At 43.0% G+C, this 24,749-nt stretch overlaps 2 protein-coding genes across 4 annotated transcripts in view; one reads left to right on the plus strand and one right to left on the minus strand.

Annotated features, from left to right (window-relative positions):
• Nucleotides 1-8,782, plus strand: part of TMEM266 (transmembrane protein 266) — an 86,660-nt gene extending 77,878 nt beyond the window's left edge. For all 3 annotated transcript variants that reach the window (XM_040600506.1, XM_040600509.1, XM_040600508.1), the window contains 2 exons: nt 4,841-4,891; nt 7,556-8,782. In XM_040600506.1, coding sequence (XP_040456440.1) covers nt 4,841-4,891; nt 7,556-8,139 — 635 coding nt within the window. In that variant the 3' untranslated portion in view covers nt 8,140-8,782. The remainder of the gene's footprint in view (nt 1-4,840; nt 4,892-7,555) is intronic.
• Nucleotides 8,685-24,749, minus strand: part of ETFA (electron transfer flavoprotein subunit alpha) — a 30,887-nt gene continuing 14,822 nt past the window's right edge. The window contains exons 10-12 of the mRNA XM_040600512.1: nt 13,309-13,374; nt 9,660-9,740; nt 8,685-8,783 (exon numbers count right to left, since the gene is read on the minus strand). Coding sequence (XP_040456446.1) covers nt 8,745-8,783; nt 9,660-9,740; nt 13,309-13,374 — 186 coding nt within the window. The 3' untranslated portion in view covers nt 8,685-8,744. The remainder of the gene's footprint in view (nt 8,784-9,659; nt 9,741-13,308; nt 13,375-24,749) is intronic.

Below are 24,749 nucleotides of genomic sequence, written 5' to 3' on the forward strand. Positions count from 1 at the left end.
CAACTCTCACAAACACCTATAGATGTGTTTTTTATGTACGTTATGTTTTCCTTTCTTACTGCAGTACAACGTCGTACTAAAGCTATGTTCTTTTTGGGCAAAGGCAGGTTGTGGCAGTGTTACTGGCTAGTGTCAGAGCAGCGTAGCTATTTCTAGAAGTGTTAGGCAGATAGTAACTTGATCTCATAGCTTGTGCCTTGAAAAGTCTGCCTGCTCAGAGTGTATTTTAGTGGGTTTTATTGCAAAGTGTATTTTATGCTACTTTTTTTTCCTCAAATGCTTCCAAGAAGACACCAGTAGCAGTGATGGAGGTGAAAGATCTCCTTCTTCAGAAACCTCCTAGAAAAGACCGCTTTCTGGAGGGAAGTCAGGGTAAGACATTACTCTACTTTGAGGACTCACATCCTCAGTGGTAGGCGACACAGCAGAGAAAAATAACCTTCCAGCTGAGAAAATTCAGCTTTGAGAGACAGAAGGCAGTACAGTCAGTGGCAATAAAAATATGAAGCAAAATACTTTACTAATGAAATGTTTTGAAAGAAATCCCTTTTTTTTTAGGCCTATAATCTTAAAGATCTGCAGATGGCATTGATTGTATGCAAGGGGGTTGCAGACTCATTCACAAAAGTCAGTGATGAAACAAGGTCACTGTTGAGGGATTATAGAACTGAAAGAGAGATCTGCCTTGGTGGAATGTCATTTATGCATTTTGCCAAATTTATTAGGTTTTTATAGGGCCAGGAGAGAGAGATTACAGTGTTGTCTCTTGGGTCAGATGAGATTATATGGGACTGTGTTCTAAACAGTTTATTACTCCCTGAACCATTATAGTGTGTGTCCCAAGTCTTGCAGGAAAAGTAGAGGCAGATAATTTGAAAACCTTCATCAGACAAAATCCAGTAGCTGTCAGACAGATCCTGACCAAGAAAGACACGTTTATTCAGTAGCAGAGGTTTGGGTAGCAGGCTAAGAGGTGGGACTTCATCTGACTTTGCTGCGCTTACAGCCTCACAGAAGTGGTTGGTTACCGTGTCAGGGAAGGCTGTTTTGTTTTTTGGTTTTGTTTTTATAGGTAGGAGTCTGAGCAGCCTTCCCAACCAGACATTCCCTTCTGCTTAGTGAAAACTCCCGATGATGCTGGAGTCAGATCCACTGTCTATTTGTGGTCCCACGTTACTCTGCTGCCTCCTCATACAGTTATGTACTTGCTGTCTTCCACTAGTAGGTGACGCAGTTCCAGGTGTCTCATTTTGACATTCTTATGGACCACAGAGAACGGCCTGTCTCTGCTCGTTCCTTCTCCTACCCAGCAAAACCTTCTCTCAGCTGAATTCCTCCATAGTGCTCCTGCATATCTTAATGCTTCCCATCACTCTTGCTTTCCAGGGAAGAGTGCGGAACCATCCTTGTTCACCACAGGTTAGGATGGGTTTTCACGTGGGGAAGAGCTGCCTCTTCCCACTCTACCTTCTCAGGTCACAACTATTGGGCCTTCATCACCAGATCTGTCACCGTATCTCCTGGGGATAAAGGCTTTCAGTGGGTATGTGTAGGCGTGGCACTTAGGGACATGTTTGGTGGCAGTGTTAGGTTTACAGTTGGACTCAATGATCTTAAAGGTCTTCTCTAACCTAAATAAATGATTTTGTGATTCCTCCTGGTGCATGTAGCAAAGGATCCCAATCACCATCCATAGACATTTTCCTAAGATTGCCATTTCCAGAGGAAATAAGAGGGAAATGCTTTTTCTTTCTACTTGTTGCCAGTTCATTAATTTCCTACGAAAACCATTTCAACACTGTTATTGCCAAAGACTTTTAAATGGAAAGTTTATCTTCTGGAAAGGGAAGTGCAGGTAATGTTGCTGTGTATTTGAAGAGGTGGGTTTATTTCTAGGAAAATCAAGTCTTCTGGATCCTGAAAATACCAGGGTGGCAGAAACAAGAAAAAAAATGTTTTAAAAAAATAGGGAAACTATGAAAAATGAAACTAAAATACACTTGACAGCAGAAAACGCTATGTAGAATTTAAATAATACAAGCAATCTGCCCCTCCTGTAGAAACTGGTCACCCCTGCTTGCTCATGCGAACTTCCTACATGCCACCAGCTGCAAATGTCATTGCACTCCTGACCCTGCTGGACTGCAGCAGGACCTTGTCTCTTTGTATATCAGCATAAAGTACTTAAGCAGTGTTCCGCAGTAATGTGTAGTGCTGCACTTTTTATATATTTTATATGCACAAATAGTTGCTTTCAGTTGCATATTTGTGGCAGTTTTTTTAAACTGCTTGCCTTCAGCAATCTAGAATTTAATGAGAGATAACTGCAATTGTTTGTAGCCTTTTATGCCCAAAGCAGCTGAGACTCCCATATGGCTAAGATGAGTTTGTTAATAGTCAGTTTGCTTTAAGGTAATGATTCAGAAACTTAATCTGTTTTTAAAATATTTATTCTGCCACTGTTATTCCATTACTCTTCATTGTTTTTTATTAATAAGAAACTATTTGAGGTAAAAATACATGTATTTTATATTTTACATGCACATGGGTATATATTTAAATATATATATATAATTTATAGATAAATAGATAAGCAATGTCAAACCATTACAGTAATAAGGCCATCACATAATAACATTGAAGGGGGCAGCCAGGCAGCTCTCCTGATCTTGGGTGCAAGTGGTTGCACGCACAGCCAGGAGGGCTGGTGACTTTGCTCACCGCTCAGAGGCTCTGAGCAGGTGCGTTACGGCGTTTCCTCTGCAGGTGTTGAGCAGTGGCCTCTGCTGATATGACGAGTGGTCTGGATCTCCTTGCTAAATTGGCTTGAAAGCAGCTGATGGGTTTGAAAATCATGCCCTGGTACATTCTGTTGGTTGACAGCGGACAGCCGGGCAGTAAGTGTGTGCCATCCCAAGGAAGACTTGATTTGCGCCTTGCCGTAAGGCATGAGAAGCAGATGAACAACTTTTCCAAGTCATTTTCTGTCTTTGGTGCAAAGCATCCCTCTTGGCGTTTGGGGCAGATTTTGAGGAGAGCCAAGGGAAACGAGCACCCAGACCCCCAGTCACTGCCCGGAGTGCGCTGTGTGTGCTTTTGGCAGGTGATGAGGAGGGGCAACCCCCACATGCAGAATGTGCCAGAACATGCCCTCATCCAGGGCAAACTACTTCTGTTTTCCTCGTTTCTCTGCTTCGAATTAGACTCTAACTTAAATATGCTGGAAGTGCATCACCAGAAACACAGCTAGGCGGGTATTTTCTGACGGTAGCTGAAGGTTCCACGCCTGTATCTATACAGGCTGGCAGGTTTGGTGGCATTTAGAGTATAAATCATGCATGATTGAAATGAAGTGTATTTTAGTAGCAGGTAGCTGAAAAGCCTTGCAATGTACTCCTAATTCAGCGGCATTGCCTTGAGCTACTCTGAGGCCTCTTTTGTAAACTCAGACATTAGCACAAAGCACACCTCTGACTGCAGGCATTTAAAGATCAACAAGGGCCAAAAAAGCTTTTAAGATCCAATGAAACCAGGAAAACCACCATGTTGCCTTTCAGTGTCAGGTTAGATTGCCTTCTTACGAGTGCAGCTATTTCAGGTACAGAGTGCTTGGTGGTTTGGGTCATGTTGTGTGGAGAAAGTGTTCCCCAGAAAACATCTGTTTCTTTCACCTGCAAACCGCAATGTGCTGTGAAGAGGCAGGACTGTAGCCACACAGACCCAGGGGGATGAAGGAAATCTGGCTCAAAGGGATGAGCATGGTTCTCTGAAACATGGTATCAAAAAGAGCACTTAAAAGGAGAAGATGCTTTTAGAGTGCGCCATAGACCGCAAATTGGGCAGGTCAGGTTGCTTGTAAGCTTGACATTCTTCCTCGATTGCCGGTACTGTCTTCCTAGCAGCATTATTTGCATTCTGCTCAGAATTGCATCAAGAGGAGTTTGTTATTTTCTTTTTCAGTGCCTTAAAGTGTTCTGTGTTCTGTAGGGTCACAGGAAATCCCACTGTCATCTGCAGCACCTAAAAGCTGTCTGTGCTATATAGCTGCTGCTCTCCCTTTTGTGTCACGTCTTCATGTCTGTCTTACCGTTATGGACGTTCAGGTGTAGCTCTCATGTACATACTACACCCCTGACTCGTAAAAATCTTTATGGTATGTTTTAAGCCAACAGATAATGTGATGTTAATGTTATACTATTTATTACACATGTATGAGTAATATACAATGAGGTAACTCTGTATTCTTTCTGAATGGAAAAAAAAAAAAGACATTATTTTTAGAATTACGGATTTACCATTAAAACTACATGGATGTACAAGTGCTGGAGAGCTGGCTTGTCTGGCTCTCTTTTTAGACAACTCTGTGGCGTAACTGTACAGTTACCAGTTACAACTGTAACACCTGTGCTGGTGCCTGCGGTTCAGCCCATCGGGGTAAAGGCCAGCTCTGTCCTTGTGCCGCCTTGGGGAGGGGAGGGCCCTGCCGCCAGAAAAAGGCCAGTGTTAGGCTCGGCTTTCCAGGTGGCGAGAAGCCGGGCCGGGGAAACTGGTCAGCCCTGCGTCACTCTCTGGAAAGGTCCAGAGCATGTGTTCTGTGGAACCCAGCATGCCTCATTCCCAGGCTGCTGCCATAAAGAACTGCAATAAATGATAACCCTTATTTTGGCTGCAGCCACGGGGTGGGTGGGGTGTGTTGCCAAATCACACCTGTTCTGACCTAGAAACACACAAAAGGTGGTGCCCCGGGCGTGCAGAGCAGAGGAGAGCCTTTAACAGGGTGGGATTTCAACCCCTTAATCAAATAAATGGTTTTCTAACAGCTGCCTTTCTGTTTTTCCAGAGGATGACATGAATAATTACATCAGTCGGTACTACAATGAGCCTAGCAGTGGTAAGTTTTGCTGGAAAATGTAACGGTGAACTGCTTTTTTGCATTGTGCTGTGTGCTGTAAACCAGGCGAGACCGAACGGTGATGTAGATCCATCCTGGACGTGAAACCCACCGTGGCATCTCGTTTGCTCCGTGCAAGTTTGTATTAAAAGGAATTTTCTGAAGGTTGAAGGACCACAGGTTTGCTCTTGCTGAAGGCAACGGTTTGGAGAGCCGGGAGAGGTTAGTTCCCCCCCGCTGGGCTGCCCAGTCTGCAGAGCGGTGCAGATGGGCCCGAGAGTGAGCAGCGTGGACAAAAACCCGAAAAGATGTGGGGAGCTGGCTTCGCCCGGCACCGTGCTGGGAACCCTTCCGCCAGGTTAAACCGAGTGGTACGAAGCCCCTGCGGCCGCACGGCCCCTGACCTGAGCTCAGGCGCCAGGCGGCCACCCCGGCAGCGGCCCGGGGAGGGGGGGCAGGGGGCAGCGGCCTGGTGGGGCTGCCCCGGCGGGGAGGGGTGGAGGGCTGGAGCGGCACGGTAAGTGCATGCTGGGCAGGCGTGTACATGCCTCCCCCCTTCAGTTACCTGAAATGTCATGTACGTATGTACATACGTGTGTGTGCGCACATGTGTGTACGTGTAATGTATTATATAGATTCTCATATATACATAGGGCTATATTAAAAGTCTGTCTGCATATACATGTACACATAGAGAAGATAGGTATATATGTGTATGCATGTAAGTATAATATATTATATGCATCTATCCCATATATATACCCCTATATAGATAGTATGTATACACAAAGTAGAACAGACACATATAAAAAGATACATATATATGAGGATGTATCTGTGTATAATCTATACATATTATATATATATAAATGTGTGTGTATATGTGTATGCATATAAAGCAATTATGTATTACAGGTGTATATCCCACATATATGCACAAAGGCAGAAGTAACAATATGAACATATGAGCATAATGTATCATATATGTATCTCCATACATATATCCCCATATATATGACATTATATATGTATAAAGTTGTGACTATATACATATATGTAAAGATATGTCTTTACATACATATGTGTGAGGCTGTGTCTGTATATACATACTTTATCTAAATACATATATTAAATACATTAAAATGTATAAAGATACATGTGAAGGGATGTGTGAGAGGAGGAAAGATGGCCTGAATATATGTGTATATATTATAGATGTAACAAAATGTATCTAGGCGTGTATTACATATTTATAGCTCCGTATATAAATACACATGGCCCTATATACATATATAGCCATGTATAAGTAACATAATAGAAGTGTAAGTGTATGGTTCTACATATGTGGGGTATAATGTGTTACATATTTATATCCCTGTAGATACAACCTGCATTGCAATACATAGGAGGGAGGATGTAGGTGCTTATAAAAGGTATCTTGGTTTTTCGTGTGTGAGAAACACAGGTATGTGTGAGAGACAGGGTCTGTGTATGTACATAGGTATAATGTCTTATGTATATCCCCACATATATACACATGGATATATACTTACATGTGCATATGAATATATGTACATTTCTATATATATGTAAAGATCTATAAAGGTGATTCTGTGGTTGTGTATATACATAATATTTTTATGTAGTACATATAAAAAATGTGTACGTAGGTATAATGTATATGAGCCTATATAAAAATACATAAGGGGGTATATGTGTGTATAACCAATAGATGTTATGTATCATATATTAAAAGGTATGACTAATACTTTAAGTTTTTATAAGTATTCTGTAGTATATGTATATCACATACAGGTAAAATATATTATAAATCTACATCTCTATCTATAAATTCCCCATATATACAGAGGAAAAAAAAGGTGAGACTGTGTCTATATACACATAAACTAGATTTAGCTAGAAAGAATATGTGCATGCATATATAGATAATACAGTATTTGTGTATGTTTAAAAAGACAGATGAAAAGGACATGGATGTGCGAGTGTCTGTGTATATACATACATACATAATTTTGTGTGTGTGCTCAAGTATAGGTATAATGTATTGTATCTGTATATCCCTATATATACACCCCTATGTATTTTATTTATGCATACATATTTATATGTACATGCACATATATGTAAGTATATGGTATTATATATAGAGCCCCGTAACAAACTTGGAGATCAGTAGCAAGAAGTGTACCTACCATGTGTTATGTGTATATGTATAATTTACAAGCTGGATCTGTGTACACCTGTATAGATGTATGTGATACTATTTATAGATAACTAGCCCTCTCTAATAAGGGTGCATATATATATCTGGCTATATAAAAGATGTGTGATCTAAACACAGGGAGATAGATAGCTTTAAATAAAGGGGTTGGGGTATGCAGGTATACATACCTGAACATATCACTTCATATACACTTTCTCCCCCCCCCCCCATATGCAGAACATTACATATAGATACACACACACAGCTGGAGGTACGTGGTGTTATTTATATATAAATGCACCCGTGTTATACATACGGTGATATATATCTGTAGGTGTCAGGGCAGCTCTGTAAGCCGAGGGGGCTGTGCGGCCTGCGGAGCCCCTGGACGCGGCTACCCCGCGGGGCGCTCAGCTGCCTCTCTGCTCTGTTCCCTGCAGACAGTGGCATCCCCGAAGCAGCCATCTGCATGGTCACCACCGCCGCCATCGACGTCCATCGCCCCAACATCTCCTCCGACCTCTTCACAGTGGAGGTGCCGATGCGCCTGGGCAGCACCGGGACGTCGGCCAGCATCACCTCGGGCAGCGCCTCGCGGTCGACCGTCAGCTCGGGCACCCAGGCCTGCAGCGAGATCAGCCAGACGCTGGGCTCCTCCCCGGACTGCAGCGAGGACGCTGCCAAGGCCGGTGCCGGCCCACAGGCCGACCTGGTGCCCGCGCAGCAGCGGGTAGCCCAGGCCATGGTGCAGGAGCTGCTGTCGTCCCTGTCGGAAGAGGCCTGCCTGGCCCAGAAGGGGCTGGATCCCGTCAACCTGAAGCTGCCCAGCCCAGCCTGCTCGGCGGGGGCCAGCCCTGACCTGGGCCACCGGCTCAGCGTCTACAACCGCAAGAACCAGGAGAGCCTTGACGTCTTCCAGCTCAAGCCGCTCATCACCTGCCCGCAGGGCGCCCCGGCCATCGATGAGAAGTACGGGGCGCTGGGGCCCCCAGAGCCGCGGCTGGGCAGGGTTCCGGAGGCGTAGGGCCGCTCTGGGCATGCGCTCATCGCTGTGCTGGGGCACGAGGCTGCCACGGGCACGGCGACAGCACTGCAGGAAAGCCGTGAAAGCCGCGGCCTCCCCCGCAGCAGCCGCCAGCCCAGGGCGAAGCCAGCGTCGCCTCTGGGCCAGCCGGGCCCTACTGTGTCTTCTGCAGCACGAGGGCCCTTCCAGCAGTCTTAGGCCAACACCGACCCACAGTGCCTGGGGGGACAGGGGACAGACGAGGGACCTGTCCTGCCCCAGCCGGGCGGTGCTCCCGGGCACCGTGGCCCTTCCAGCAGTGCAGGGCCCGGCCCCCCACGGCGCCCGGGGGCAGGACGGAGCTGCGGGACAGCCTGGCCCCCCGGCCTGGCCTGACCCCACGCAGCGGCTGAGTGGGGCTGGGAATAAACACTGACAAACGTACCGGCTCCTGTACTGCCTCATAGCCCTTCTTCATTCCCTTCCCCTCCTGCCTGTCTTCCACCCCACCACCACGCCGCGCGCTACCCCACTGCCCGCCCCAAAAGTACCACAGCGGCCCCCTCTTTCCAGTACAAGCCTTTATTTGCCCTTAGGGACTGCAGTGCGGGGTCCATCGCCATCCCTCACTTCTTCTTCAGGAGCTCCGTCATCTCGGGCACTGCCTGCGAACACCAGTGCCAGGGTAGTGCATGCTCCCCCTCTGCCCCCCGCCTCCCCCCAACCTCTCCATGTGCAGCACCCAACCCCCCAGTCACTCCCCACCCTCCCACCCCTCCTGCCCTGCACAGCACTCCAGGGGCTGTGGGTCACCCCAGCTCACAGCACTCCCCACTTCTCTCCTGCTGAATAAAGCCTCTTAATTATTTAAGAGTGCTACATTTCCATTAGGTGGAAATAATGCATTCGTACAAAATTTATTAAGGAAATTGTCTACATGGTGTTTCTTCAGAATGGGACTGTCTCTGGCTTACGGAAGGGCCTGTGCTCGCCGCTGAGCCAGCGGGCATTATTTCAGGAATGGCATTAAGTGCTGGCAGAGCTGCTGCCCACGCCTCGTCACAGAGCCACTACAAGCTCCCGCCACTCAACGCAGGCGGCTCACACACGTGAGGCACAGGCACTGGTGGGCACGGTCTGGCTCACAGCTCGGAGAGAACTGCAAGCTCCTCACGGGCATCAGTAAGGCAGCAAGCCCAGGAAAACACAAAACCTCCTCCTGCCAACGCGGTGCTGTCATACTTTATGAAGCTTACGAATACACAGAAGCACCTACGTGCAGTTCTTGCGCAAAACGGTTCATGTTCAGGAAACAGAACAAAGGCAGGCTGGCTGTGACACCCCCCAGCGCACACACTGCTGCTACTTGCAGGGACTGAATTTTGAGTGTGAAAACGATGAAATCAGAAGGCAAATTCTTGCACAAAATGACCCAAAGCACATACCCTCACAGAGACACCTTTAACACTCCCTAGATTGTATTATCTAAGATGGTGGGTCTCTGAAACAGTTGCCCCACACACGTCCCAGCTGAGCCTCACCTGAAACAGGTCTGCCACCAGTCCATAGTCTGCCACTTGGAAAATTGGAGCTTCCGGATCCTTGTTAATGGCAACAATGGTCTGCAAGCGACAGCAAAGCAGCGTGTGAACAGAGACACTGGATTAACATCTAGGACTGGATTAACATCCAGGGCCGGATGACAGTGCCACGCCCTATCCAGGAAACACGAGCTAAACCCTCTCCAAGCCCCTAGAAGCAGAAAATGCGCATCACGGCATTTAACAAACATTTCCTTTCCACCTCAAAAAAACAAACCAACCAAAAAAACCCTCCCTTCCCTGCTTGTTGCATACATCCAGGCTATCCTTCCCTGTTGGAGAGAGTCTAGAAAAAAATTGCAAAATATTATCTGCAAGATCTAAGCCATTAACAGAAATAACTCGAGGTAGCCTTTAAAGCAAGTACAATAAAGCCATGGCTAAAGGCCTCCGTACCTACTATGGAACATATCATTTGGTTTGTCACACAGCAGAAGAACAGGTGTGATCAAAGTCCCAACACCACAGTCCAGAAAAGGTCTGGCTTGGTTTAAACTCTGCCATACAAGTCAATCATTCTCTAACTCTCTGTGACAGCTTCCAGCAAAATAAGTGCGGCTGTCCACATCAAAACCTGCAACAGGATGGGGAGCACTCCATAAAGGATGGAGAAAAAGGAAAAAAAAGACAACAGCTCATAAAATGAACTTTACACCGAGCAGGCAGTCTAAACCAGACTTCCACCTCAGCGCTGCCAGCTGAACTCGGTCAGATTGAAGGCAACATGACTCCTTGGGACAGCTTTACCCCAACAGTTATTTGATACATTTACCTGCCATTCCCAGGGAGCCACAGCTCATGTCTCTCTTTTGTTCCTTCCACTGAATGTACTTGTCCAGCAAAATTAATGGCTCAGTAGCATACACTTAGTGGCAGTAACTCAAAGATAAAAGTTTGCAAATCCTGGTTTCAGACCCACAGAAATGTTTTTGCTTCACAGGCCATTTGTATCCTGTGACTCACTATAAAGAAGGACCACATCGTATATGCAAGAAGGAAGCACCTACAGCAGAGCTGGGCTGCTGCCCTCTTGCCAGCTCACAGCCAGAAACCTGCAAGTTCCAGTCATGCCTCCCCTGAAATATTTTCCCTGGAGTTTACCCCCATTTGCAAATGCCAGCCGCCACTGACAGTTCTACAGCGCAGGAAGCAAAACCCAGGCTGACACCGGAGGCCATTAGCTCAGCAAAGGCTTTTTCCACCCGTACTCTGAGGCCCTGCCACACTCCACAGAACCATCCGCAGGGGCAAACGCTGAGGCCAGCACTTGATGACACTTTGGGGGCTGCCAGCTCTGTCCTTATCACAAAATGATTTAACACCTGTTGGTTGTAAAACTGTCTTAAGCTTTAGTTTGGCAGCCTAGTCCTTCCTCTGTCTCCAGTAGCTGAAGTAACTTTTTAGTAAGATCTGGTTCTCTACCTCATCACTAAATCAGACTTTTCATGGTAAGAAGCAAAAGCATCACCTTGCTTGCAACAGAGATTTGCAAGTTAAATCTCTTCGAAAGAAAAGAAACTGTAGCTGCCTCACAAGGGAAGTAAAAATAAGGAAAGAAAGCAATGACGATTCTCCAGGTCTCCTCAAAAGCTGCATTTTCTAGCTTGCTATAAAAGGACAAATAAATTATACATTTCACTTGGTAGAAAGCATCTGACTGCTTTGGAAGATTTATGCTGAAGTGTGCCAGTTCACAATGCCAGATAATTCAGTGCTGAGGGAAGACGGGGGACACTCCAGAAAGTTCCCATGGCTGCGTAATTCTTTATTTGTAAAAACTGGATCTTTTCAGTAACTACAACACCTACAGGCTTGGGCTAAAAGGAAAGCAGAACACATTTCAAACACAAATAAGACTGAACTTTACAATACACACATTTGTTTACACTAGAAAAACTACGATAGATGGGAGAAATTAAATTGCAAAGTATGCATCTCCTATCAACAAATTCCATCTGTCCTTATTTCCTATACAAGAACATCTCAGAATACCAAACGTGGCATTGGAAGAGCCAAAACAAGCTGAGGTTTTGCTGTTGCAGTATGGGACAATAGTGCTGCCCAATGTTTTTATACTGTTTTATATCAAAGGTAATTCTGACACTTAAAGTAACAGGCTCCCAGTATTGCTGGTAGTCTTGACTGAGATAAGGCAGGAGAGAGAAATACAAAACAGAGTCAGACCAAGTTTTAAGCAGCTTAAAATACAGAGTTCTCAGCCAACGGCTGATACTAACCCCACCTGCCCATCTTCCCCTCGCCCAAAAGCACAGCTGGAGACCGAACGCCTCAGAACCCAGACATTCTCCATCCTGTGGCCCATCAGATGCTAGCAGGGTCCAGAGGCAGCCATGGGTGACTGTGGTAGTACTGCACCCGTGCTGCTCTCACGGACTCTCCCACCGCCTGACAGTCCCTGTTGTCTCCCTGTTGCTGCACTGTGAGCCGAAGATACCGTTGCACGAAGACCAGTGAGCACACACCGCTACAGATACCATTATTCACACTGCTCATTAGTGACCTTCATATCCCTGCCCATCATTCATCCTTCATTTCTAATTTCAGTTGTTTTTTCTCGTTGTGTCAACTAATGCTGACACCAATTGAGTCCCTGACTTTAGAAGACTGAGGCCCCAAAAAAGGTGCTGTATGCCAAATCCAGCTTACGTGACTTTGCCCAAAAGATACTTAAGTAATATATGCAAAAAGAACTACATTGTAAGAAAGCACAGACTGTCCTACCACACAGGCTGGCTTGTGAGGACAATTATCAGTCCCATAAACCCACTGGTCTATCATTGGTTAAACACAAGGATCTGCCTGTAACGTTTTGCAAACCTTTTCCTCAGTTTTATAAGCTATTCAAAGTTCTGCGTTTGGTTTCTGCCAGAAACTGTTAAGTTCACTCCCTGGGAATAGAAAAATATATATATATATCCTTTTTCTAAAACTACTAACAGGGAGGCAGGACAACCTACAGTTTCTGATGCTTGGCATTCAATAGTATGATTCAGCAGGCAATTCTACTCCTCTGTACAAACACTGTACTGTGGGCCAAACTGGCAATCCCTATTTCAGATTATTTGCTTTGGCAACTAATGAGTTAAACCTTTTAAAGTTTTACTGCCATTTTATAATAGGTTTCCATTTGAATGGCTAAATGCAAGAATGTCAGAGACATCTTTTACTTTATGGAATAGTAAGTTCATAATTCAAATTGCACATTGTTATGCATGAATTAATATGTCATACTCTGAAATAAACGCAAATGGAACTATTGTATAGAATGCAGGCATGTGTGGTTTTTTGTGGGTTTGGTTGTTGTTTATTTTAGAAAAAAGTCAATTAGCTGCTTCTACTTACCACTTTGGGTTGTAGTGCAATGTTTTTTCTACTGTGTTAGATGTTTTGCCACAATATTTTTTATTGGCAAGGCTTAGAGGGCTAGCATGTTTTAAAGAAGCAGACAAATGGGCAATTTTAACATTCAAAAAAACTGGAAAACTGGCTAAAGTACTGATGTAAAAGCAAGAAAGTAAACTCATTTCCTTCCTCAAAAATCTTTTCTAGCACATCCATCTTTATATACCTTGCTGTCTTTCATTCCAGCCAAGTGTTGGATTGCTCCAGATATTCCCACGGCAATATAAAGTTCCTAGAAAAAAACAAAAATGAGACATTTTTGGTACCCACGACATAGTTTCAGTAAGCTCTCACTAAACCTTACTCAGAATCAATTACATGCAGTAGTTTTTACATTACAGTAGTTTTCAATATTAAAGACAGCTGATGATTGGTTGCCTTCCCCACTTGGGCATGCAATGCAACTGTAAAATGAGAATCCCAAAGAGGCATCTGGCAAAGATAGATGAGAGAGGGGAGGAGAAGAGGAAGAAAAAAAAACCCACAAAAAAACCCCAAAAGGTCTGCATCAAACATAAGACCTGAACGCACAAGACTGCTGCTCAGCTAGAAGACAGGGCGATCAGTGTTACCCATGGCCCTGGAGATTCCCAATGCAAATATTAAGGAACATATAACCTACAAATGGATAATGCAGTCGCCTGAAGAGAAAACCCAGGCTTTTTTGCTTGAAGCCCCTAGGATCCTTTAAGACAGAATGCACAATGCTGAAATCCAGGTCTTGAAATCTTTAAAAAGTTCCCTATGTGGCAGGATAAAACCCTTCAGATACTGCGGTGGGCTAGTGCACCATACATTTGTTGTGATAGTTTCTATTATTCACCCCAACCTTCAATCCTCATACGCCCTGAAGCTTTTCTTCCTCCATTCACTATCAGCTCCTGCTCAGGGTGAGTAAAGAAGCACTTCCCAAGGAGGCAACAACACGGAGTAGATCTTTATACTTTGGGGGTCCCAATCCAGCATCTCCAAAGAGACTTGTATTGAAAAGAGACAGAACTGTGTACGCAAAGAGATCTCTATCGACAGCTTTAATTCACAGCAGAAAAGTATTTTTTCCCCTCAGGCTGAAAGTCACCCAGGCTACAATCTATCCAAAACTAAGTCTATTTTCAGCTCCGTGACAGTTTTCCCACCACCAAAGGAGTCCAAGTAGCAGTCAAGCCTGTACTGTTTAGCTACCTAACTCTACAGAAGATGAAACAAAGGCTGTACTTCTCACCAACTCATTCAGCAAGAGGAAACTAACACACAAAGCTAGTCAGGAGATTGTCTGTCAAAACCAATTAAAAGGTGGTATTTATACAATGTTTGGAGAAGACGCAACCTCAAATGCTAACAGAATTTCTTTTTTAAAAATACCAAAGTTAGTCCATCTTTAAGAACACAGAAATCTAATTCAAGAAATTATTTTTGAGGCCAGCGAGGGTAAGGGGGTCAAAAAAAAAATCTTTTCCCTGTGCAACTGAAGATGTGCATTACAGTTAAGTGGCTTTTAACATGCAGAACAAAGCACAGCTGTGGAACAGGCACAGACCTACAAAAGAGGCTGGCAAATGAAGGTGTTCAAATACAGAGACCACGCAGACTGCTTGTTCCATACAGGCCTGACAGTCATTATATAAATTAAAGGAAAAAAAGATTATTGTTTTCTGACGTTTCTACAGCTACAGATTTCACCTATTACATCAGCTTTTAAACAGGAATAGATAAATAAATTTTTATGAAGCTTTTCTACAAAAGCTATCTCCTGTAAAAATTGAAGGGGAGGGAAAACAGCAGGAATAAAGTATTTCCTATTATAAAGGCTTGCTTTGAAATTGAAACACAGAACCTAGTCTATGTATTTCCACAAAAAGACACAGCTGTTGAAGACACTCAGAAATTTCTTAGCCTCGGTAGCTTTTTACTGAGTAGATTACTATTAGAGGTCAACCCATTTGAACCGCAGCTGCAATGTAATATAATATGTCCATATAAGAATCATAGTAAGAATGCAGTATTTTAATTATACCAAATAAAAGAACAGATGTTACAGGAGAAATTATTCTAACATCATATAGTCTTTAATGCCATTTTAATACTTTTTTAAAACACATTACTGTAATGTGATTATATTTTTTTTTTTAGAGCAATTCATTAAGTGCCAGTCATCTAGACTACCAGATACTCTTATCAGTCTGTTTAACATTGTCAAGTTCAGTCCTTGGAAAGCATCCAGCTAACCAGGAGCCAGATGCCTACGTGTATATTCTATTAAAATATCTAGGAAAGACAAGGATGTTTCATTAAAATGACATTTATAAATCACCAGGCTTATCTAAAAAGCCTTTATTATGCATCTAAGCCATACCCTTCTAGGTCCCGGGCCTCTGGTTCTGTGGCTAAGCTAACGGCCCGCTCAGTAACACTGAGAGCAGACCACCTCAGGAACGTCTTCATACGAAGAACATAGGACAGCATGTCCCTTACCAATAGTTCTGCATTGTGAAATAAGATTTCACCGCTTACATCTTAGTTTAAATCTGTTCTACAGTTTCATAGGAGAGACACAAAGGACCCACAAGGTCTGAATGATGAAGATTCAGGACTGTTCAGCGCTCTCCAAGGAAGGAGATTCAACTGGTCAACCAGAGAGGTCATAAATGACTCAGAAATTCAGATCTCTAAGTTTTCAGGGTAATATCCTTGTTTGCACATCTCCCCTGAAATCATTCACTTCTATCATGCCTTTTTCTGAGTCCTACCATTCCTACTGTGTTAGCGTTCAAACTCCCAAGTCAGGGCTGTAGCCCCAAGCACTATGAATCAGTCAGGGAGGAAAAGGGAAAGCAGACTGGCACCAGAGCAGCACCCCTTCCAGCTGGAGTGCCACATGCCTGCCATCGCAGCAGAGAGCACATCAAGGTCTGGAAGGAGATCTTCAAAAAAAGAGTTCATCAAAGCTCATCTATGCAGGAGACCCATGCCAAAGCACAAAACCGCATGAATCACAGTCTGGATCATGCCTCTCAGGTGCCAGCATAGATGGCTTTACACCAACTTCCAGTTCCTGCTTTCTGGATCCCTGGAAGCTGCTCTAATTACTGCTGTCAAGTGGCTGATCCACAGCCTACAGTTACAGGCACTTACATCAAAGTCCAGGACACGGAGCAGCATTTATCAACTCCCTGGTGCTTGTGCACAGGCAGGTTTCACTGAAGGGCTGCTGCCAGCGCTGTGCCACATGAGAACGGCATAACAAAACAGCACACCGATTCTGTACCAACGGGCTCACTGCACCGGCTGATACAAATTAAGTCCCAAAAGCAATTAAAAGTCAAGGAAACTTTTGGTGTGTAAGGGCATGGCTCAGATTAAGACAATTGTCTTGCCTCACAGTAACTTATTTCACACAGGAAATAATTACTGCACACATGACAGCCATACCACAAATCTTTATTTTTCACGAAGTACATCATGAACACCAGCACAGCGGAAGGGACACCAGAGAAGAGAGGTAACAGCAAGAAAGAGCACAATGGAGGAAACACGCAGCACAGGAAGCTGAATGGACCAAACAGCCTGAGTGCACAAAGCAGAGGGCAGGGAGGCGCAATCAGGACGTACTTAAAGATGTGCTGTTGCAGAAATGGCCTGGTATGCTAGCAATGGGAATATGTGAAGCGGGGAGCATGAGCATGCAGCATACCCAGTAGGTTTCTCACAGCAGCAGCCAAAGCTCATTCTGCCAGTTTGCTGGCACAAAGGCCAAAAGTGTTTCATTTGTCCTCCCACACAATAACCCACAAGACTCCAGTGGGAGCCAGGACCCTGACAGAGACCTCAAAGTTTGTAAGCACATATTTGCATCACAACAACCCTAAAAAGAAACAAAACTCCAAGTCCCACATTTATCCTATTCAAAGGGCCAGATTCCAAATCAAGAATCCAACTCCTCATTTGCTATCTGAAGTACTAATGTAGCCTTGGGTTGTTTTTTTTTCTTCCGACAAACATGACTGTGTTATGTCTTGTAGCATACTCATTGTATGCTAATCATTAAATAATTAAATCCCTTAACTATCCCCCCTAAAGTCCTATTTCTGCATTAAACTTACCCAACTTAGATATTAGGATCTACAGCAAGTCTTCACGTGTGCAAATCTGCACAGCTGGCTCCAGAATCCACATAGCCAGTTACACACAGCTTGGATAAGTGTCACCAGAGTGCTATATGTGGATGATTATAATTACCAATATAGCAATGCAGTTATTTTCCTGTGCACACTGACTCTTCCGATTATTTACAGAATAATTTGCTGCATGTAGTATTATTTCACTTTTATTTGTGAGAATATTTTAAAATGCCTTAGGCTGCCTTGGGGCAATTAAGGTACATTTGTGTAAGAGAACCACAACAACAGTTTTTAGTTGCAACTTACAGTGACTTTAAATGCTGCTGAAAGAGACTACTGTGCATCCACAGGTGCAACACAAGATGAGGTAGTCATTTTGCCGGCATGCCGTCAGCTACTATTGATTTTTATGACAATTTTTGAATTACACTGAAAATCTTCAGTGTACATCAATTTATCATGCTACCAGTGGCATGCTTTTAAACAGGCTAGTTTAATAAACCCCTTTGGCACACATACTCTTTTTAAAGGCAGCTCTGGTATTTTATTTTCTTTGCAAGAGTGAAAGGACAATGAAATTAGAAAGGAATCTTTGTAATGAAAATTGCTTCATACAAGTGATTTCTTCCAATTACAAGCTATTAACCCAATAAAGTATTTTCTGGCTTGACATTAGTTCATACATATTACACTGTATATCAAACAATTAGCTGCTATGCACTGCTTCGATGCATTGAGTACGTTCCACTCAAGAAGCACACATTACTAAACTATATCCCAACTACAGTTTCTTTTTCACTTAAAGAACCTTTGATCGGCCAAGCTACGTAATTACTCTTAAGCGCGGTTAGGGTGTCTGCTGGAGTGCAGGGCCACACAGCAATTTTTTTTCTCTCTCTAGGGAAAAGCACATCAATTGCTTTCAGCTAAATGCACTCACATATGAATATTTTAGTACAATTTAATGTTTCTGCACCAACCCCAAAGGAGCAGAGCATCAATTTGTGAACATAGTTTTCGTGGAGTTAAAAGCTACACTGGATAATGTAGGATGAAAGGGGTTGTCAATCCTTAGCTTTTTAGCAAGCCAGAGAAAGGTAGTCTGTAAATTCAGTCCCAGCTGCACACAAGCAGCTCTCTGAAGTTTGCCACTATAAAGCGACTTTTCAACAATAGTGAATTATCAGAGGAGATAATCCAAAAACAATTTCCCAAGCACGGTCAGCTTTCCCAACACTATTCCCTCTGCTAGCTATCTAACAGCCTCAATCATTTATATTCAAAGTGCACCTGCTGGTATGTTAGTAACACCCACAAACATCATGTACAAATAACACATTCCTACAAAGAAGCTAGCTGAAGGCTGAAGAAATAATGTACCATGAGAAACATTAGTTTCTTAATATTCTCTTGTATGTGTACAAAATTAGGAAGTAATGAAGACCTTATTATCGATAAACAAGGAGTAGAACATCTTTAAAGGACGTACAGTCTAGATGACAGGAGTGATACTTCTCATGAAGCTAAGGGAATTAATTAGTTTATTCTGTTGTAAGTAATTTTAGGTAAGAGCTAGAGAACAAAAAGCAACAGAAACACTGGAATAAAATATACCTTGTTTCACTTCCCCTATGCTTCCCCACAAGAAAACATGGGAAACAAAACTTAACAGATATGCTAACCTGAGCAAGCAAATGATCCCTAGGAAACAAATGGGAAGTAACAGCAAAGAAGAGTTAGTATCCACTTATTACACAATGAAACCATGAGTCACTTGTGCATTTTGGAGAAAACAAAACCGGGCTAGGTGAAATATTTGATCGATTCACCACCAAATACAAATAAACACTAAATATAGGAATAACACAAATAACGTGATACTGTCTCTCTCCCTTCCTGCTACTCCAAAAGCAAGCAGATGACTACTAAGCGCTAGAAAGCTACCCACTGCACTGAAAGGGACTGCCTAGTAAAATGCTGGGGCATATACAAGCTCAGAAAGCATCCCATCCTCCCACTCCTCTGTAAGAGACTACTCTGCAACTTCATGTATCTCTCTGCTTCCTTGCTACTCAGCTTTCCTTTTCCTGCTTCTAATCTCACCCCACTCCTGCATTTTCTACCTAATTTAACACGTTAAGTTGTTCCTGTTCTTCCATGGCTTTGGTGCCTTTCAACTGAACCAACATCTACCTCTTCAGCATCTCAATTGAAGCTGCACCTACCTCTTTCAACATGCTTCTTTTCCCCTCATTATTACTGTCAATTCCTGACAGTTGTAAATCTGCCTCCCTTTTGAAGTTCCTGCAATCCATTACATCCAGAGAGACCCTCTGATATGAAATCGAAGCTTAAGCACTGAAGCTAAGCAGGTCAGCAAGTTTACTCCTGGCAATCGTATCAGAACTACACTGAATTCCCATCTGCCTTCCCCACCCGAGGTTTCTCAGCACATGCGATACCCAAATGCATCTGCCTTCCATGCAATCATACCACGTCTAGCACAATCATCTAGGCCAGTGTCAATTATTGCTACATCATGTATTTCCTAACTTCTGCCTTCCTCAGTTTGCCATCTCATTTTCTTGTTGCCTGTTAGTATTTTGTGCCCTATGTTGAAAGCAACAAGACAGCAGCAACTGAACACCAAAAAAAAAAAACACCCAGGTTCTGCCAGGCTATGCTTCCCCTGCTGGGTGGACCCTCTGTATGGCACCCTCCTCAAGAAGAAAGTCTTGCAATGAAGTCCGAGATGGTGAAGGTGAGGTGTTTAGCTGTGGTCCACCAATGGCTGAGATGGACACCTTGAGTCCTACAATTGTGAAATACTGGACTGGCCATGTCTTCCCTATTGCCACCTAGGAAAACCTATAAAGAAAGCTAAAGCAGATACAGAACTGGAATCTGAAAGAACAGACTTCAATACAGGAAAATACAATAAATTAGGAAAGAGTGAACATTTAAACTCTGAAGAGACTAAACTAGAAGGATGCCCTTCAGGCAGCAGCAGATTCTTCGTAAGGTCAGAGGATAACATTAACAGCCTAAAATTACATACACTTTCTGGAAAAAAAAAACCTTCTCAGTGCCTCTTGAGGGTTTTTTTGTTTTTGAGGAGTGGGGGGAGAAGCTGAGAGCAAGATAATCCCAGTACAACTCCACCTTCCTTCAAAAGCTAAAGGGAGAATATAATTACAATAGGACACCAGGGAAAACTTGGGAGACCATGGGGATCCAAACATATGTGCCTAGTGGCACTGCTGACAGTGTAGGATTTCCCACCCGAATCCCAGATGCTGCTCCAGAAGGAAGTCTCCAGGTCCCGCACAGTAACTACCAGCCCTGTGAATGTAGTTTTAATACCCCAGATGGCTGAAGTGGCACTACACACCTGTTTGTAGGCATTCAATCATGCCCTATGTGCCCCTTCCTCACAAAACTGTACTGCCAAGTCAGAGTTCAGAAAGTAACAGAAGCTACTTAAGGCTTGTAGCAGTTGCTTTCCGTCTCTCACAACAGTCAGAATATTTTGTTTAAATATTAGAAAATTATGCAAGTTCATTAGAAAGATTACATAGTTCTTTTTATGTTAGAAATGCTGCTAATTAAACTTAGGGTAAGGAAAGCTAACACTGAACTAATAAAGCATTCATGTTCCATTTAAAAGAGTTAAGTAACCAGAATACATTATTTAACCGTTCTTCTCCTCCCTCCTTTTTTCTTGTTCATTACTTTCTTTTTTTGTGAAAAAGATAGCTGGGAAGATTTTTACTGTGAAAACTAGCACCCTGACTAATTGAAAAATTCTTATCAAAAAACAGCAGTTACTCGGGGAAGTGGGGGTCTTGATTTGCGCAGGGAATTTAGTATTTTCTAACTGGATATACTTAACTAATACTTAACAATAGGCACTCATGGGAAAGATATTCGTATCTAAAACTAATTTGAACAATCTTACAGGTGGTTTTTTTTTTCTGAAAACAGAAACTACATACAGTGCTTAATCTGAGAACTGCATTTCCTTTTCCTGTGGAACACCTGCATATAAGAAGTAGCGGAAAACAACTGGCTTCTAACTTAAAAAAATACACTCCTAAAATGGTTATCGCTGATTAAAGACACTGAATATACTAAATTACTTTTTTAATTAGGAAGGTAACATTTTATGTTTTAATCTAGTCACTTATGCCTAAAATTTTCCTTCCTTCCATCTCATCAAATAATACAAATCGGCCTTCTCTTTCGTAAGACAGAATGTTCAAACAGGAGCTACAATCAACTGAAATCAACAGGTAAAAAAAGCTACTAACAGGAAAAAAAAATAATACACCAAACATTTTAACAACTGGAATAAAACAATACAAAAGAAAAAGTTACCAACGATCCAGCCAAAAAAAACCAAAATGCATAAATCCCAACACGAACTAGAGGTCCGAGGCTATTTTGGGAGTGTGGATGTACTGTACAGAACTAATTCTCAAACAGAACGAAGGTGAAAAGGTGAAGTTTGTACTCCTTAATCAACTGCATTGTTTCATTACTTCAGCGAAACGAACTACAATTGTTTCTTGACTGGCAGTTTGTTCATGTATTAATACATGAGCATTTCAGGAAAGCTGCTGTGGCTGCAAGGTTCTCACATCCTGCGATGCACTGTCTGGGCTGTACTCTTCAGACCACAGCCAGTAATTCCATGACTGGAGTACTCTGTACTCTGAAGAGCACAGCCCAGACCAATGACCAAAATTACCCTTCCTTCACCAAATCCACAATCAAAGGCACAAAGGAAGAAATAAGGACATCTTTTACATGATTACCTTCTTACCCAATGAGCAGCACAGAAGCACTCCCCAGCAGTCATACACGAAAAGCAGCAGTAGAAGCACCTCCTCTTCCTGAGCTTGTAACTGACTCCTCTCCCTCTGTAGTCTCAAAAATGACCCAATTCCAGGGTCCTTTAAAACAATGCATTCCAATCCTCCACTGAGACTGGGCAAGAGACTATTAATAGAAGAGTAAGATCATACGCTGAGATACTTTCCCATCAGAAACTAACAGCTGCACAGGAGACCAAGTATGTCTCAAACTCCAACAGTTTCTCGTATCCAAGATTCCTCCCCTGCTTAAAACCCATACGCCCAGGAGGGCATGCACAATGTCAACTGGAGTTCAAAACCAGACACAAACCCCAGGTCTCAGCTAATACAACTACCCAATGTACAAAGCTGCCTTGCAATTTTCCAGATAAAACATCATGAGCTCTCCCTGAACTAGTGATATCGAGCATACCTCATAGGAAAAAGAAGCAGCCATCTTCTAGAAAATTGTTAAAATAGCTAGTATAATCTTGACGTGAACAAGAAAGTTTTGTTCTACTTCTTCATTAAGTGAATTCTATCTTCCACTGCACATAATAATTTTCTAGCTAAAGAACCAAAAAGATGGTGAAGTAGAATTAGGAATGAAAAGTAAGAATATGCAGCTTTAAACTGCCTCATACTTAAGACACCCATCCAGCACACTGAAAAATCAGTTCCTCTATAGTTGGCAACTCTGAGGGCTTCGTATCAATTCAACTTCCACCTCTCCTTACAATTAAGATAAAATATTTTTGATACTTCTAAGCCACTGTATGCTGTCCCTGTATATATTTTAAGAATAAATATTTGAACAATTTGAAAGAAGGGGCATATAGTTTTCAGTACCCTCCATAACTCTCTACTTAATATTTGTTAAGAAAGGAGATGAGAGAGAAATGCATCAGCCTGCTGACAAAAAGATGTAGCACCATGTGATTGTGCCAGTGAGGATCGTTTATTGACACCATAGTTAAACATTCATTACTCAGTCCTGACTGACTAAGGGCTATTTTAACAATCTTCTAGAAGAAGATGACAACGGTGACATTGACGTGATCCTATGATGTGGCTGTATATTCTTATGATTTCCACATGCTGCTACAAGCCATCTGTGACAAGTTATAGCACTGTATCTTCATCAAAACCTAGTTTTTCGTTTCATAATTGTTTATATGCCCTTGACTGTGGAAAGAATGCTCATTGTTGAGCCTCAAGACACACAAACCAGAGCTGAGCTGTCTTCAAATTAGCATTCACCACTTCACTAATGGATATGTGGGTAGTGAAGAACTGAGGATGGCCAGTCTCATCTCGGGCCCTTTCAAAGTACGCAGTTAAGTGACACTCAGCTCACTCCCTGGTTTTCAAAGGTTTGGGTATGCAACAACCAGCTGAAGACTGCCTCCTTATGACAACCAACTCTGCCTTCTTCAGAACCTGCAATTTCCATGTATGTTGCAGTTGCACTTACCGAATTAATGTTGATTAGCCTGCTGAAACCTACAGCTGCAGTATGTTGGGCCTTATGCCTAATGCATGATCAAAAGAATGGGCATTATATTTAAATCTGAATGTTCTTTTAGCAAAGAGGAAGTGTTACGCTGAGAGCTACAGCTGTCCTGAACTATGTCCAAAAAAACAGTAATTGCATACTATGCACAAAAGACATCGCCAGAAAGAAGAGTTAGGGTCGCATTTATAATCTGTAAAGCCTCACAATTTCTTGGCCCAGCAGAGGTTACTATCACTGCTGTCAAGATTTTGGAAGGACACTATGCAACCAGATGGACCTTAAGTCTTGTCAATAGGTCTATTTCTCAGAAGCTGCTTTTTGTAGCAGTTGGTTATCATATAGATTTACAGGTAAAACATTACTGTGCCTAGAAATAGCTCCATTTAGGCCTACAGGGCTATCAGATGGCCTCTGATAAGGACTGAAAACAAGAGCAGCAAACATCTCTATCCATATTTCAAGACAGAAGAACTTAGAATCATGAAGTATCTTGTCCAAGAAAACCCAGCAAGCAGAACTGACAACAGACTCCAGGAATCACAAGCTCCTGTCTTTGGTATCTTCAAGTACTGCTCTATTCTGCTGGATGTATTACTGGAAAAGTAATGGTCATGGTTTGAAGTTCTCAAATTTGCAGCTCTTAACGGTACAAAGACTACACATTTCAGATCCTGTCATGGCTTTGGACATGTACAGCTTTTTACTGTTCAATTATTGTGGTTTTATAAATGCAGCAGTTGAAGTAAGACAAGTTTCTCTGCTAAGGTCCGGCTCACTCTCCCTTACTGGTCTCATTAAGCCATTAACAAGTAAAAAGTTGCTCTTTGGTACCTTCCATCGCCGTAACACACGCAAAAAAACCTGCTTACTGAAAGGTTAAACATTTACTTGATTATGTAGCTCAAAGTGTACATATGACAGATTGCCACACCTGCCCATGTTCTTCATCACCATTCCTTACTCATGACCATGACATCGTACCTCAGTACATGCTAGCACACATTCTACCCCCCACTTGAGATGAGCTACATGTTCAGCTTCTTATTTACTCAATTTACTAAAGCTGAAGTGTGCTTTATTGGTCTACCACTTCCCCACATTTCCTCAGGTCAAAAGG

Source organism: Falco naumanni, chromosome 7 (assembly GCF_017639655.2).
Source record: "Falco naumanni isolate bFalNau1 chromosome 7, bFalNau1.pat, whole genome shotgun sequence".
Taxonomy (NCBI): Eukaryota; Metazoa; Chordata; class Aves; order Falconiformes; family Falconidae; genus Falco; species Falco naumanni.